At 40.2% G+C, this 14,980-nt stretch overlaps 1 protein-coding gene across 1 annotated transcript; it reads right to left on the reverse strand.

The window, feature by feature from the left end:
* Nucleotides 1-1,100: 1,100 nt before the first annotated feature.
* On the reverse strand, nucleotides 1,101-5,369 carry LOC144535610 (peptidase M20 domain-containing protein 2-like). The gene is made up of 7 exons (XM_078278148.1): nucleotides 4,738-5,369; nucleotides 3,812-3,960; nucleotides 3,565-3,707; nucleotides 2,686-2,840; nucleotides 2,210-2,336; nucleotides 1,908-2,015; nucleotides 1,101-1,732 (listed from the first exon to the last, which is right to left on the reverse strand). The coding sequence occupies exons 1-7, from the start codon at nucleotides 5,137-5,139 to the stop codon at nucleotides 1,593-1,595; spliced, it is 1,224 nt and encodes a 407-aa protein (XP_078134274.1). The 5' UTR covers nucleotides 5,140-5,369; the 3' UTR covers nucleotides 1,101-1,592.
* Nucleotides 5,370-14,980: the final 9,611 nt, after the last annotated feature.

Below are 14,980 nucleotides of genomic sequence, written 5' to 3' on the forward strand. Positions count from 1 at the left end.
CAGCTGCCGGGTCTCTCTTCTCTCTATAGCACAGGCCTGATTGCTGATGAGCTTTCATACCAAATCATATAAACTGCATAATTTGTAATACCATTAACTGTTCACATGTGACGTAAAAAGATATAGATATGTATCATTAAGCCAATTTTCTGATTTCTTAGAGGCAAAACTGTGGATTATGTTTGAGAATGTTTCTTTCTTTAATTTTTTTTTTTAATCCTAGTAACGTCCCAAAGGAGAAGTTGGCAATTCAAACTTTGTGCAACATAATCTTGCAAAAAACTTGAACAAAGTCATCACTGCAGAATAAAGACATGAAAATGATAAAGCATAAAAGAGATGTCCAGAACGTGATTTGCCACCACATCTGTGACCACTCAAGGGAAGCCAAGGTTTTGAATTGACCTGTGTGCTGGTGAAAGCATGCCCAGAAATCTAAATGAGTGAATAGCCAATGAGACTGCTGCAATACTGTTGGTACAATTATTTACAGTACATCAAATTACAACTACAAAAATAATAAAGTTTAGGCTTTTTTTAATTGTGGTTCTTGATGTAAAGATGCAAAAGTCCAAGTGAATGGGCAACATCATCATACCAACACAATAAATACCTATATCATCATTAATAAAATAATTTCAATACAAACATCTTGCGACCCGTCCTCGGATAAGCGGACGACGATGGATGGATTGATGGACAAACATCTAAAAACAAAACTTAAGTCTACAGCAATGCTAGAGACTCTGTGAGACTGTACTTAGGTACAGCGATGCTAATGCTAACACATCTTAGTTTAGCGTGCTGACATTTGTTAATTAGCACTAAATGCAAACTACAGCTAAGGATGATGTAAAAGTTTTGCAGGTATTTGGTCATAAACCAAAGTACTGAAAAAAATAGATCCAATAGTTGTAAAAAACTAAATCTTTCACCTCCAAAGTCCACCAGGATCACCAGTAGGTCTCATAATCTGAATATTGTATAAACTAAAAGTTTGTTCAAAATTTCATCTTAATCCATCCAATAGTTGTTAAAGATTTTCAGTCTGGACCAAAGTGGTGGACCAACCAACCAACCAACCAAAGTGGTGGACCAACCAACCAACTAACCAACCAACCGACTTTACCATAGAACCATGGCTAAAAACTATATGAAAAGAATTACATAAAATGGTAACTAGGATGTTAAACGTACACTTCTTAGTTTCTCATAAGCCTTCTATTTAAAATTGTGGTGTTAATTAGTTACTTTTTTCATCATTTCAACTTAACTTTTTCCAGTTCCTGGCACCACACAACCTGAAAAAAACAGTTACCCATGTTGGTATTGAACCTCGGTGAGCACCAGTTGAGAACACCAGTTCTAGTCTAGTGGAAATGAGCTCATCCAACCTAATGAAGGTAGCATTTGAGATTTGCAGAGGCCCTTGTTGAGTTATAGTTTTACAGCTCTATCCTTCAACGGTAACCATACAAACTGTTGGAATTGCTGTAAGCCAATACGTGCTCTTGAGTTAAAGCCCATGTCCTATATTTATTATTAAAGTCATTGTATTTATGAGCTGTCAAGACTATATCACTGCTTTCTGGTCATTTCTCCTGTTTCAGTTTGGCCAGTCTAAAGTCCTCTCTCACTTGCCTTAGCAGAACAGGGCAGCACACTACATCCACAGCTGTCATAGCCAGGGCTTTGGCTGTCCTCAGGGTGTACAACTGGGCCTTTTCAGCTCCTGGCACAAGGAAAAGAGTGGAGGAGGAAAATAAAGCATCTAAGCAAATAGAAACTAAACAGACAAGCCGAGTGACCTGGAAAGATAATGATGGATAAAATCGTCTGATCGTAGTGCAATTCAATTTCATCACGAGAAACAACATCTGCTCCCAATAGACACCGAGCTGCCGTACCTGCTGCTTCGGTGTATTCCTCAGTGTGGTTAAACGCGTCGGTGCAGATGTAGAAGAAAGGATGGATACCGGGGACCATGAATGATACATTGCCAAAGTCTGTAGAACCTGCCAGATAATTATAAATACTCTGTGATAACAATTCTTTGTTGATTTAGTGAACAACAAAAAAGACAATCTGTGGGAAAAACACTAGATTGCTGTTCTGCTGATACACTTCTTTACATGTCTTCTGCACAAACCAGGGACAGTAAGAGATAAATATGTCTGTTTCTATGATTTATTTTTTTATTTTCACATACCAGAGAAGTTGGCTGGCTGCTCTGGAAACTGAATCCCCAAAGCTTTTCCATTATTTTCATACAGGTTTGCCAGTGTGGCATTTGGCAGAATGCTATCATAGCCATCGGTTGGGTAGATTATCTCCACCTGAAGGCAACACAAGTATACCGTAATTCATAAAATCTCTGGTACAAACATAAAGATTACTATCATATATCAACAGAATATGGAGCCCAATGCATGCTCTGTGATGTGTTAAATCTGCCTTAAGCAAGTGCAGACGCAAGAGAAAAGCAGCCTGGGGTTAACGGTTAATTATGTAACAGTAGAATAACACTCAGAGCATAATTACAGGAATATGTTAAAAAGGGCATGTTGTATAACAGCAGAGGTAACTCCAATGTTGCATTTCTTAGCTATATCAACGTACATGGTCTTTTCTTACATCTGGGCCAGATGGAAGCGAATGGAAAAACACACTTTTAGGTAAGCTTACTTGGCAGCCGGTGGCAACAGCAGCTGCCCTGAAGCAAGCCTCAGTTTTGGCCTTCAGGTCACAAAGATCCTTAACCAGCGGCGTGCGCAGATAAAACTCTAACTCAGTGTAGGCAGGGATAATGTTGGGCTTCTCCCCTCCATGTTTGATGATGCCTGTATTGGAGAACATGGACACAATGAAGAAGAAGAAGGAATGCATCCATAACAAAAAAAAAATACGGGTTCAATTGTGTTATTTCTGATTTCCATTAGAGATAAAACATCCCTCTACATTTGAAAAGCCAGATGAAAATATGTTACAGATACTTGGAAAGATTGCCTGACATAGATACCCTCTCAGTGTGCAAACTGTACCATGGCTTTCAGGGATGCTCACTTTTTTTTTTTACGTGTGGGGTGACTTTCGATGACCCGCCATGTAGGCCTACTTGCTTAATGTCAGCACATCTGATATATACCAATCAGTTTAGGACCACATCAAACCTCCACACACCTTAAGAAAGTTTCTGATTTTTGAGTTAAAGTGAGTGACATTTTTGATATTATGCCTCCGGTGGTGGCAAGAATAGCATGCATGCCAGTATCTTAAATAAAACAAATAAGTGATGAATCACCCTCATGCCTGAATAATAGCCATATTATACGCATTGTCAATATTTCCCAAATCATGTTTTCAGGGGAGCTCATGTCTCCCCTGTAGTTCGCACCCTGTACCCTCTGGTTGCTATTCTCTTTCAATGAGTGTGTCAGCAGATGAATGCTGCTCGGTTGTCATGGAACTGTAGATGTATAAATGTTCCATGTACATTAGGGACCTCTCATGCATGAGAGATTGTTTTGAATGAACTTTGAAGCTCAGCTTCTGACTGTTCCTTACCGTGAAGCCTCCACTCTGGTTTGAGCTGCTGTCTGAGTGCAGAGAGATTGTTGTAAGCCAGCACAGCAGCATCCAGGGCATTCACTCCCTCCCAAGGGTATGCAGAAGCATGAGATGCCTTCCCATGGTACTTCACTGACACCCTGTGTAACATCAATGTAGCGTGTTAAGGGTTATCTGAAATATGTAGAGGTTAGAGGACAAAGGACAAGTTGTGAATTTATAAATTTTCTGAACAGGAACTTACTCAACGATTGCAACACAGGGCAGGAAAGAAGCATCTTGCTGAGCTGGGTGAGCCATGAAGACGAGGTCGATGTCAGCGAAGGCTCCTGCCTTGGTCAATTGAATTTTGCCTCCTATATCCTCCTCTGCAGGAGTTCCCAGAACTGTAATCTGGTAGAAAAAGTGTTTAATTCAGTCATTTGACATCATCACATCAGCTCATGTATGTCTGTCAGCCTGACTGGTCAAAAAAGTCAACGGTTTTCAGCTCAGAGATGGAAGTTCACTCTACAGTGGTTTTGACTCAAGGTCCACTTACTAGCTATAGCCTAGACCAGGGGTCTCAAACTCAACTTCCCTAAGGGCCGCACTAGAAAATGAGAATCACATCAAGGGCCAGGCATATAGTTTATTGCTTTTATGTCATGGGAAAAGTCAAATATCTTTGACTGTATTATTGCATGTTTCATATAGTCTTCTCACTTACAGTTTGGTCGACAAAAATGCCAAAGAAAATGCCAAAAACTTTTGGAAAAAGCATTAAAAAAAACCATTGTGAAAAGTGACAAAAAGTATTTGGGCCTAAATGTATATAGGGGCCGGATTTGGCCCGCGGGCCTTGAGTTTGACATGTGTGGCCTAGACTAAACAAAGATTTTTACGGTCTCTCAGTCTCGGTTTAGTCAGTTAATTATTGGACTCACTGAAATAGTCATTGGGGATGTTGACAAATATTTAAAAAAAGTAAGGAATAAAAAAAAAAAATGAATCTCTTCATAGTAGAACACCTCTTGTAGCCAAGATGCATCCACACAACTTGTTATTATCAGGTTATCTATGTAATAAAAAATAAATGTATATTAATATTATGAATCATTAGAGGAGTTGACTGAAGGACAAAGTTTGACGTCTGGCTGTTTTTTCTTTAACCTACAGTTCCCTGGTTACCTTCACTGGTTCAGGGAGTTCAGTCTGGCTCTCTAAAGCAGCTTTCAGCCCCAGAGCGGCGGCAGCTCCCACCTCTGCTATCAAGTTATGCCCGCACGCGTGCCCGATGCCCGGAAGCGCGTCGTACTCGCACAGGAACCCCACGTTCAGCCCCGGCTGCTCCCCCTCCCCGCAACCGACCGCACCCCAGCTGGCCCGGAATGCGGTCGGTAATTTGTAGTGACTTTCTACCGTCCATGTCTGGTCCTGAGAAAAAAAACGGACCAGCCTGTCGTGCGCGTGTGTCTCGTTTCCGGCAAGTTCAGGTCGGCTCCAAATGTCCAGACTCAAACTGTGCAGCTCGTCTTTATGTCTGTCTATGCACCGCTCCAGGGCGGCTTTCATCTGCTGTCGTTTCTCCATGTGACCGGAAAGTCCTGAGTGTTCTCTCAGCTCGCCGTGTACGGTAACCTACTGAGCGGGAGTCAGCATGCAGCTCAGAAATCAATAACCTTGCGCACTCGTGATTCTGCTTTAGAAAATAATGTATTTAGTTCACTCTGCCTGTCACTTTGGTGTTTTACGAAGATCTATTGGCAAAATGAATCTGCTGTTCATCTGGAATTTGGTATCATTCGGACCACATGCGAGTGGGCGGAACCGGAAATAGTTTTATCCTTGTAAATTTGCTTTGCATAGTTCGACATACACTTAGTTAACCGTTTATTAGGTACATCTAGCTAAAACTAAGCAATCTAACAGTCCTGCAATCAGTGGCAATTTAAGTAGTTCAGATCAAATTTATTTAAGTAAAAGTAATACCACAGTGTAAAAATACTCTTATTACAAGTAAATATATTATTATATTATTATATATTAAACATTTCAAAACTTACTCAAGTAACATTACATAAGTATTAGCATCAAAATATACTTAAATTACCAAAAGTAGAAGAGCTTATTATGCAAACATATATTAAATTACGTTAATGCAATAAGGTGTAAGCATCCCTGATGTTGCAGCTGGTAAAAGTGGCGCTAAGATAGATAGATAGATAGATAGTAGAAGTATAAAGTAGGATAAAATGGAAATACTCAAGTAAAGTACAAGTACCTCAAAATTGAACTGTCTACCCCATGTATATGAGTGAAGGCAGGCTAATTAATACCCTATATGAACATTATTGCAGGGCTGCAATTAGTTGTACAGTACACATTTGCCTAAGTGTGTAGGTCATTGCTTAGCATCTGTACAAAGTTTGTTGGGCTACAGCTCCTTTCATGCTTTTCAAATCTTGTGAATTGTTAAAATGTAACAAAGCTATTTAAAACAACCCATACATGTTATTTTGTCTTTTCTTCCACATTTTTCTTGTATGGTTGGTTTTATAACAACACCTTATTATGTGGTCTTTCTACTACCTGCTGATAGTAGTGAGCTAGTAGCTACTGTGCTCCTGCCTTTTACTTTAATTGAGCTAAAAAGGACACCAGGTAATATATTTCAGATCAAAAGGAATATGAGATTGGTACTGCAAAGCTTAATTTCTTTACATTTTGTGACTTATACAGAAAACATCTTGCCCTTTGCTTTTGTAAATCTTTCATCAATGCAACGCTGCCTTCTTCCTCTTTAATGCAGTATTGTGAAGATAATGCAAACCAGAAATATTAGTCATGTGCACATATTATGCTTCTACACTGTGTGTTACTTTACATAATAAATCACACCTTCTGTCAGGCCTATGTGCTGTGCTGTATTAAATGAGAGTAAATAGAGACTGGGACTAAAATCCTTCTCCCATCTGTCTGTTACCACACTAGGGGGACCCAGAGTGACATACTTTGGTAGAAGGCTGCTTCCGCAAATGCTTCTGCATTTAATTAGCTGTGAAAATAAATCAGTATTCTGCTGCGTTTCACATTTTACCTTGACCATTTGAATGCATTGAGAATGAATAGAAAAACCTTGACAATTATCTTGAGCATATTTCATTTATTTATTAATGTATGTATTGCCTGTAGCTACTCAGATGACTGTACACATGCAGCAAGAAAACAATGCTTTCCCCTTGCTGAGGACGAACTGAGAGCTCTGTAAAACAAGGTCGTTTAGCGCCGAATGAATAAAGATGAAGCTCCACAGCTGTCACACACCCAGTGTGAGTGTGTGTGTGTGTGTGTGTGTGTGTGTGTGTGTGTGTGTGTGTGTGTGTGTGTGTGTGAGAGAGAGAGAGCGAGAGCAGGTGTACTTGTATGTGTTTTCTGTCTGTATTTGAGTTGGAGGTTAATTGGGGGCGGTTGTCAGTCACAGGAGGAGACATGTCGAACAGCGCTCAGCAAGCTGACATCTGACATGGCCTGTCTGTCAGTTCACTTTACGCCCCGCCGGTGACACCAACATTCTCCATTGTGTATCAATTAAGTGACATCGAAGGGAGGCATCCATGTGTCACTCCATTGTCTTATTGAGGGATTTGCCTCTGAGCATGTGTTAAATTTCACATGATTACACATGCTTTTGGCCTCACGTATCAGCCAGTGCTTCCACAAAACTTGGATTTTTTTTGCATGAAAGTTGGTTTAAAATAGTTTTATTGATTACAAGATCATTTTTTCATATAGCACATCACATTGAGAGTTTGATGATGTAATAGAGGTGCTGCTGATAAAACCCACATCAGCTCAGAGGAGGAAAAAAACCAACTGCCTTAAAGGCAGAAGTAAAAGTGATTGCATCCACTAAGTGATGCAACAAATAAAACCTCCACATGATACATACATGAACAAATGCCAAATATTCCAAGCAGTGTAGATATTTTGGGTTACTAGTCATCACACCCAGCTGGAGTGACGAATGAGTTGTGATATTCGCATGCAGGCGTCACAACAGCATGATGCCCTAAAGGAAGGCTGGTTTGACAGTCACAATGAATGGATGTGCTCCTGATGACAGCACATGTCTGGAGATAAAACAAACAACGTTGCTAGTGCCAGGGTACAAGTGGCCAAAATGGGTTTCTTCAGGAGTGTGGCTGGGGTCTCCCTTAGAGATAGAGTGAGAAGCTCAGTCATCCGTGAAGAACTCTGAGTAGAGCCGCTGCTCCTTTGCGTCGAAAGGAGCCAGTTGAGGTGGTTTGGGCATCTGGTAAGGATGCCCCCTGGGCGCCTTTCTTTATCTCACAGTAATTCAAAATGTTGATACACCATTAACATTTTAATATTTGTAATGACTATTTTGTCTACATTTCTTTTCTGGCATAAATCAGCTTCCATATTAGCCTCAACTATACCAGTTTATTTTTTTTCCAACCTGACAAATATGAACCCTGACAATTTGTTGATGAGCCTGATTTCAAACATGAGGTTCCAGCTGACTGAAGGAAACTGACAACGCGTCAGTCGTCTTGCTCTGTCCTGTCAGCATCACTATCAAACAAAATGCACCCTTAGAGGAGTCCCCCGAAAATCCAGCCTGCAAACATTCGATATCGCACAGCAAGCTGCTTGATAGTTGGAAAATATCACCCGAGGGCCTCAGAAATGTGAGTGCATGTGGGTGCATGTGTAACCCAACAGTCCTGTTTCTGTTATTAATGTCACATCAGTGCACACAGTGTGCCTCTGAGTTCTCTGAGCTAGAATACATTAACACCTCAGGTTTATCAAGTCGTCTCTCATCTTCAGCCGGAGTGGGGGTGGGATGGCACTGTACAACATTTGTTCATGTTTTTGTGATGGTTTATGATCGAACATAGCTTCAGCTTGCTCTCTAAATAATGTAAACCCACCAAAAAACAACTATGTTTTACACTGTCAGGGCTTATGGATGTGAATTCTATTAAACAGTGGCGTCTTGAGAGCCATAATCCACATCTGACTGATTCAAGTCATTTCCAGTTAATAAAAAGCTTTCACATTTGCTGTTACTAACACCCTAGAAAAACAAATCCTCTGGCACACAGACAGGGACCCATTTTCTCATCTTGGGTTGCAACTGACAGTAAGTGATTAGTTTGCATTATTGCTGTGCAGAAAAATAAAGGAGCAAAATATCGAATGGGAGATTTGGGAAAAGAGACATCATCTTGTTATCCACACAGGGCAAAACATCACAGTGCAAAGGGAAAATGTCTCACCGAAATACAAAACCTAGATTGCTGTTTGAACTGAACACATTTTTCTCTGTCTTCAGTCTGAGTAGTATATTTTCCTGTCTGTCCACACAGCTGCCCTCGCTGCTTCAGAGGCAGTCCTGCCGTAGCAGTGCCCTTTCTTTGTTTGACGGCGCTGAAAAGGCTGCTGTCAGCCCTTATAACATCACCCTTTGTGGGCAGTGTGTTGAACAGTGAGAGTAGGAGTAGTCCCTCTAACCACAGAGGAGGAGACGTACTCAGCAGGGTGTGTGCAAAGTGGAGCTGAAGTGCAGATTTGAACTCTTCCTGAGTTCTTCTGCTGGGTGGTCTTTTGATAGAGGAAGCTATAGTTGAAAAGGATGAGACTTGTTGAAAAACTCAACCTAGTGACAGTTGATAAAGTGATTGTGCAAAACAGACCACAGCTTTGCCTGATTTTCATACGACCCACATGTATTGCATTTGAAAGGTTGATACTCTCCTGGTACACTGTATACTTTTAATTTGTAGTCTTCAAAATTCACTCGGTGCGTTCTTGAGGGGGCAGGATTAATTTCAGTTTTCTGCTTCAGAGGAGGGAAGAAACACCTCCTTCTCTTCAAAGGATCTCCCAGCTCTGATAATTGCCAAGAGCAGAAAACCGTTTGAATAAAACATAGACTGGGGTGATTCCAGATGACTGGGGGGCCAAACGTTTGCAGAGAGGACTGAGGGATCAATTAGGGAACAGTGTTTGTCTCTAATAGTGAAAAGGTTTGAGACAGCACAAGAGAAATATCAGTTTCAACCATTTTAAAGGGGCAGGAGGGAAACTGCTGCGTCCGAATCAACGTTAGGTTTGACAGTATTTGTGTAGCAAAACACAAGAGGAGCTGCTAATTAGATAGGCCTACAGCCAGCACACTGGGCAGTTTTTTCATTAGAATAAAAAGACAAAGTACTAAAAGTATCATTTATTATCATTCTTTCTGTGAAATATATCAGTCAGTGCACATACCATGTTCAAAATTATTTTTAATGATAATATTGGTTTGTGTTTGGTCAGGCTAATAATGTTACAGTGATTGCCTGTGTGTTTTAGTCTTGACAGAATAACGCTAAGAGTAGGGTGACCAGATTTCCCGGAACTAAACCTGGGACACTTTGCGCGTGACCGTAGTGCTCGTGCACGCACACGCTTTTTAACGTGAACATGTGCCAGCCCAGGTCAGACATAGACACAGACAGATTAGACACAATTTTGCCAACAGCACACATAGGCCTACTGTTCACAACATAATGGGGTATCTCAGTTAATATTCATGAATTTGTTTTGGTATGTAGCCGACATATCTAACAAATAATATTAAAAGACATTGAGTGAGTTTCGTGTGGGACCAACTTTATTTTTCAGAATTAAAGCATTCTTTTGGAAAATGCACCCACTGAACTTGTGAAAAACTTTGTGAAAAGGTAGTTTTCATTGCATGGCACTAAACGAATTATTTGTAACTGCTGCTACAGGCTTGAACTAAAGTTATGGCAACACTTTACAGTAAGGGTACATGGATTATGAATTCATGCATGAATTAATTCATGATTTGTGCATTACTTCATTCCTTTATATCTTCTGAATCATCAGGAATTGACATGACTTCATAGCCTCTCATTCATGACCTCATGCATGAACAACACATCAACTAAAGCATTAGGTAAGGTGGGTACATCATTATGCACAAGTTGTGTCCAAATCAGAATTTGCGCAGTGATGACCACATTTTTTTGCAGAAAAATAAATTATCATGATCATGCTTAATAATGATGTACCCACGTACTTAATGCTTTAGTTGTGTTGTTCATGTATGAGGTCATGAATGACAGACTATGAGCACAACATGAAGGATATTAAGGAATGCAGTAACACATAACTCATTAATTACATAATGCATAATAATACATAGGCCTACATCAATTAATTCATGCATGAATTCATGATAATTCATGTACCCTTACTGTAAAGTGTTACCAGTGTTATTCTAACCAACCACACACACACACACACACACACACACACACACACACACACAAATGTAATCTCATTTGATAGAGCAGATAGCTTCCCTATTGGAAACATTCATTCCGTATACAGTATTTGTTATAGGAGTGAATTTGCTCAAGAATCAATTTGTTGGCTGAAAGCCTACTGTGAAATGGCGCACAGGTGTCAGCAAAATTGGCTCGTGTGACGAGTAGCGCCTTTAAGGTGGGAATGGTCATACGGTTCCTCTCGTCAGTCCATGTGGCGAACTGACAGGGGAGACCTACATTTTTGAACGGAATCTCCCTGCTTTTGAAATGCGCGAACATTTCCACCCAGCGCTCGTCCGCTGACTTTCCAGCGGACCTGGAGGGACTGGTTAAAACGAGACAGATAAGAAGAGGCATTGCAACAATGTTTACAAATATACATTGTAACGCTGGCTGCACAGATTATGCAGATGCAGACTGCTACGATTGACTGACACACACACACACACACACACACACACACACACACACACATTGTTAAAATCATACGCTGGACACTTTATTAGTCCTTGTGTTGTCTTCCTGTCAACCTTGAAAAAAACACTTTTTTTCAACGTTTTTGACGCCTTTTTTCAGTTTGTTTTTGCTTTTTCCAACGTTTTAAATTTTAAAATTTTTCTTCTACACATTTTCAGCGCTTATTTCTACGTCCCATATTTTCTGATATAAAACAAAAATTTAAAACGGGTCAATGTGCCTCGAGGTTAGTCTTTCTACATATGTTTTTGATCGGTATATGATAAGACCACATCGGCTATGTAATCGCTGACAACCAGGACAATTTCATAGCGATTGGTGTATTAACGGGACATTTTAGCATCCCGACAGGGTTTTGTCGGGACTCGGGACACGCAACTCAGAATCGGGACTGTCCCAGTCAAACTGGGACGTCTGGTCACCCTAGCTAAGAGTCTACAGCCATGCATTGAGCTAATGCTAACGTCAGCATGCTAACATGCTCATGACAATGCAGCTGAGTCTTGCTGACATTTAGTAGATAGTCTCACATTGCCAGACCTTCCTCTACAGCGCTGCGGAGGAGGGTCTGGCTAGTCCACACAGCATTCCTTAAACCAATCACAATCGTCATGGGCTGTGCTAGGCGCCAGACGGAGTATTGCCGCAGCAAAATAGCCTCAGGACGGAACTTGTTTTGGTGGAACATATGGACGTTCAAAAGTTGTTTTAGTCATTCAACAGAAAACTCAGATTGGACAGGTAGTCTAGCTAGCTGTCTGGATTTACTCTGCAGAGATCTGAGGAGCAGTTAACCATAGTCCTCATAAATTGACCGGAGTTTAAAATTACAACACAAAGAAAGCAGAAGGTGACAGACATCCATTCAAAATGAGGGACATCCCGGTAGTGAAACGGCATCGATATAGACTATTTAGTAGGTAATGTTTAGTGTTAGCATACTATAATTTACTAATAAGCGCTAAAAATCCATTTTATTTGCAGGTATTTGGTCATAAATCAAAGTGTTGGGCAAATTCAAATTTTTACCTGATGATGGCGCTAGACTAAAAGTTAAGGAATCACGAAAGTTATAACAATTCATCCTGAGGGATTGTGACACATTCATGTGTGATATAAATTGAATGGCAATCCTTCCAATAGTTTAAAATCACGTAACACCTAAAAACTTAAAATCACAAATGTCAACCTGATGATGACACTAGTGAAAAACCACATAGAAAACAAATGTAAATAGTTCTTGTCTTCTGTGCATTCTTTTGTACCTAAAGACCCTAATTCTCACAGAGCACATATATTTCACCTTTAGAAACAAGCACTCACTCTCTCTCTCTCTCTCTCTCTCTCTCTCTCTCTCTCTCTCTCTGCCTGTCCTTCAATCTCTACACATTCTCGAGCCAGCCATCATGTCAGGGAGAAAGCTTGAGTGTTAATTGGAAGCTCTCCCACGGGTACTCGTCTTCCTTTGCGTGTGATTGCCATGGCTCGTTTGGATTTGTAGCTACTCCTGAATAATGAACTTGCTTAGTATTCCTTTCAGACTCTTGTGACCTGTTGTGCGTGAATGATACTTAAGTATTCAAAAAATGAAACCCCATCTGACACAACTGGATTTATTGTACTATAATAGACACAGACACACTGTTGTTTTTCTGATGGGGCCTCTGTTGCAGGGCAACCCGTTCTCACTCCGAACTCATAAAATACAGACGTTTGGGGAGAGCAGCATCTACACAGGGCTTAGCGAGTAGTATGTAAGGGAGAAATTCCACATAGGGAGGTTGGTCGGGGTGGTGGCTTCTTTAACCGGCCCGTTATTCCCGTGTGTCACGGAAGCTTAAGCCCACCCACGACCTTTTTCTAAACTCATCCGTCCCGTTCCTGCGAGTCACGGAAACGTAAGCCCACCCACGACCTTTCCTAATCCCAACCGTCCCGTTATTCCCGCGAGTCACAGAAACGTAAGCCCACCAACAAGCTTTTCCTTAACCTAACTGCGTCAAAAGGGATGCCAATAGTCCCGACCAAGCGTGTTTACTTAAGGGCGTTATATGACGCTAAAGGAGACTTTTAGCGTCAATAACAATGACAAAGGCACCTGACCAAGTGTCCGTATTTTACGAGATGGGAGTGAGAATGTGTTGTGCAGAGTTAAATGAAACTTGAAAATGAGAAAATGAAAGCTTTTATATAATTCCCTCGAAGCACTGGCAGACACAAGTGGTTTTCTTGCTACAGGTTTATTTAAAGCTTCTTCTCCCAATCCACCGTGAAAACTAAACACACAGTATAACAAGAAAATAAAGACCACATTAGCTTAATATGAACATACAATGACATGCACAGCATGTAAAATAACGTTCACCAAAGTAAAATACAGACAAAAAACAACATACAGACACAAAACAACATACAGACACAAAACAACATACAAACACAAAACAACATACAGACACAAAACAACATACCTCGTTGGCTGCATGCTGTACACAAGGGAATTGAGGTTTCCTTAGATCGCTGACATCCGCTATAACAATCTTAAAACTTTATCGGAGCATTAAATTGTCCGTGTTTCGCTTGCTGTTAACTCGCTGACTCTCTCACTCACGAGCGTCCTAAAAGGCCTTGCATGGAGACTTCAAAATAAAAGCACTTTACACTTACTAAAATCACTAAATAATACGAAATGCAATTTATATAATTCTAAATTATGACATTTGGTTTAAAAACAAATTATACATTATCATAATGTGATTGTGACAATTACATTTGATGTAAGCCCTCTTCTGACACTTGTAGTGTATTATTGTTTTTGACCTGTATGGATAATCTTGGATATTAAATAGTGGGCTAAAGGAATAATTTGACATTTTGGGAAATACACTTTCTTGCAGAGAGTTACGTGACCACTCCCGATATGTAATATCTAATTAACTAACTAAGTATTTTTCCAAAATGTTGAACTCTTTATATGAGCATATTCAGTAATGGCTGATCCCGATAATAATATCATACTGGCAAGCACAAGATTAATATTTGAGACTGAACTCATTGTAAGACGACAGTAGCTACACACAGTTGGCATTTTGACCTGAATCTCATCGATCAAGCTTCTCTGCTTGCCTCAGCGGTGTGATTTGCATTTAAGTAAGTATAACAGTTGAAAAGTTGGATTAATTTCATTCTACAAAGATAATATCAAGCTTCTATTTGCGCTGCAGGCCCAGAGGTCATATTTCTGAAGCTGAAAAGTGACATCTTTGCACGCATGAATTACACCAAATAGTTGAGAGTGAGATCATGTGCACTCATGAAATTGCTTTTGTCTAATTTGATTTTGTAGAAGATAGTGTCGAGCTCATTCTCCTCATGACAATTGTTTTGATATTATGTTTGATGGAGATTAAACACAGCCCGATGTGTCTGAGCGATATTGTGTTTCAAACTAGAAATTCTATTATCCTCAACCTGTTGTTGATTCAAACAACATGAATCAATAGCATTTATCAAACAGACCAATTTTAAAATATGCCCCACACACCACTGGTATTTTCACTTCACAAGCATGAAGTCAGTATTTATAA

This window comes from Sander vitreus, chromosome 20 (assembly GCF_031162955.1).
Source record: "Sander vitreus isolate 19-12246 chromosome 20, sanVit1, whole genome shotgun sequence".
Classification (NCBI taxonomy): domain Eukaryota; kingdom Metazoa; phylum Chordata; class Actinopteri; order Perciformes; family Percidae; genus Sander; species Sander vitreus.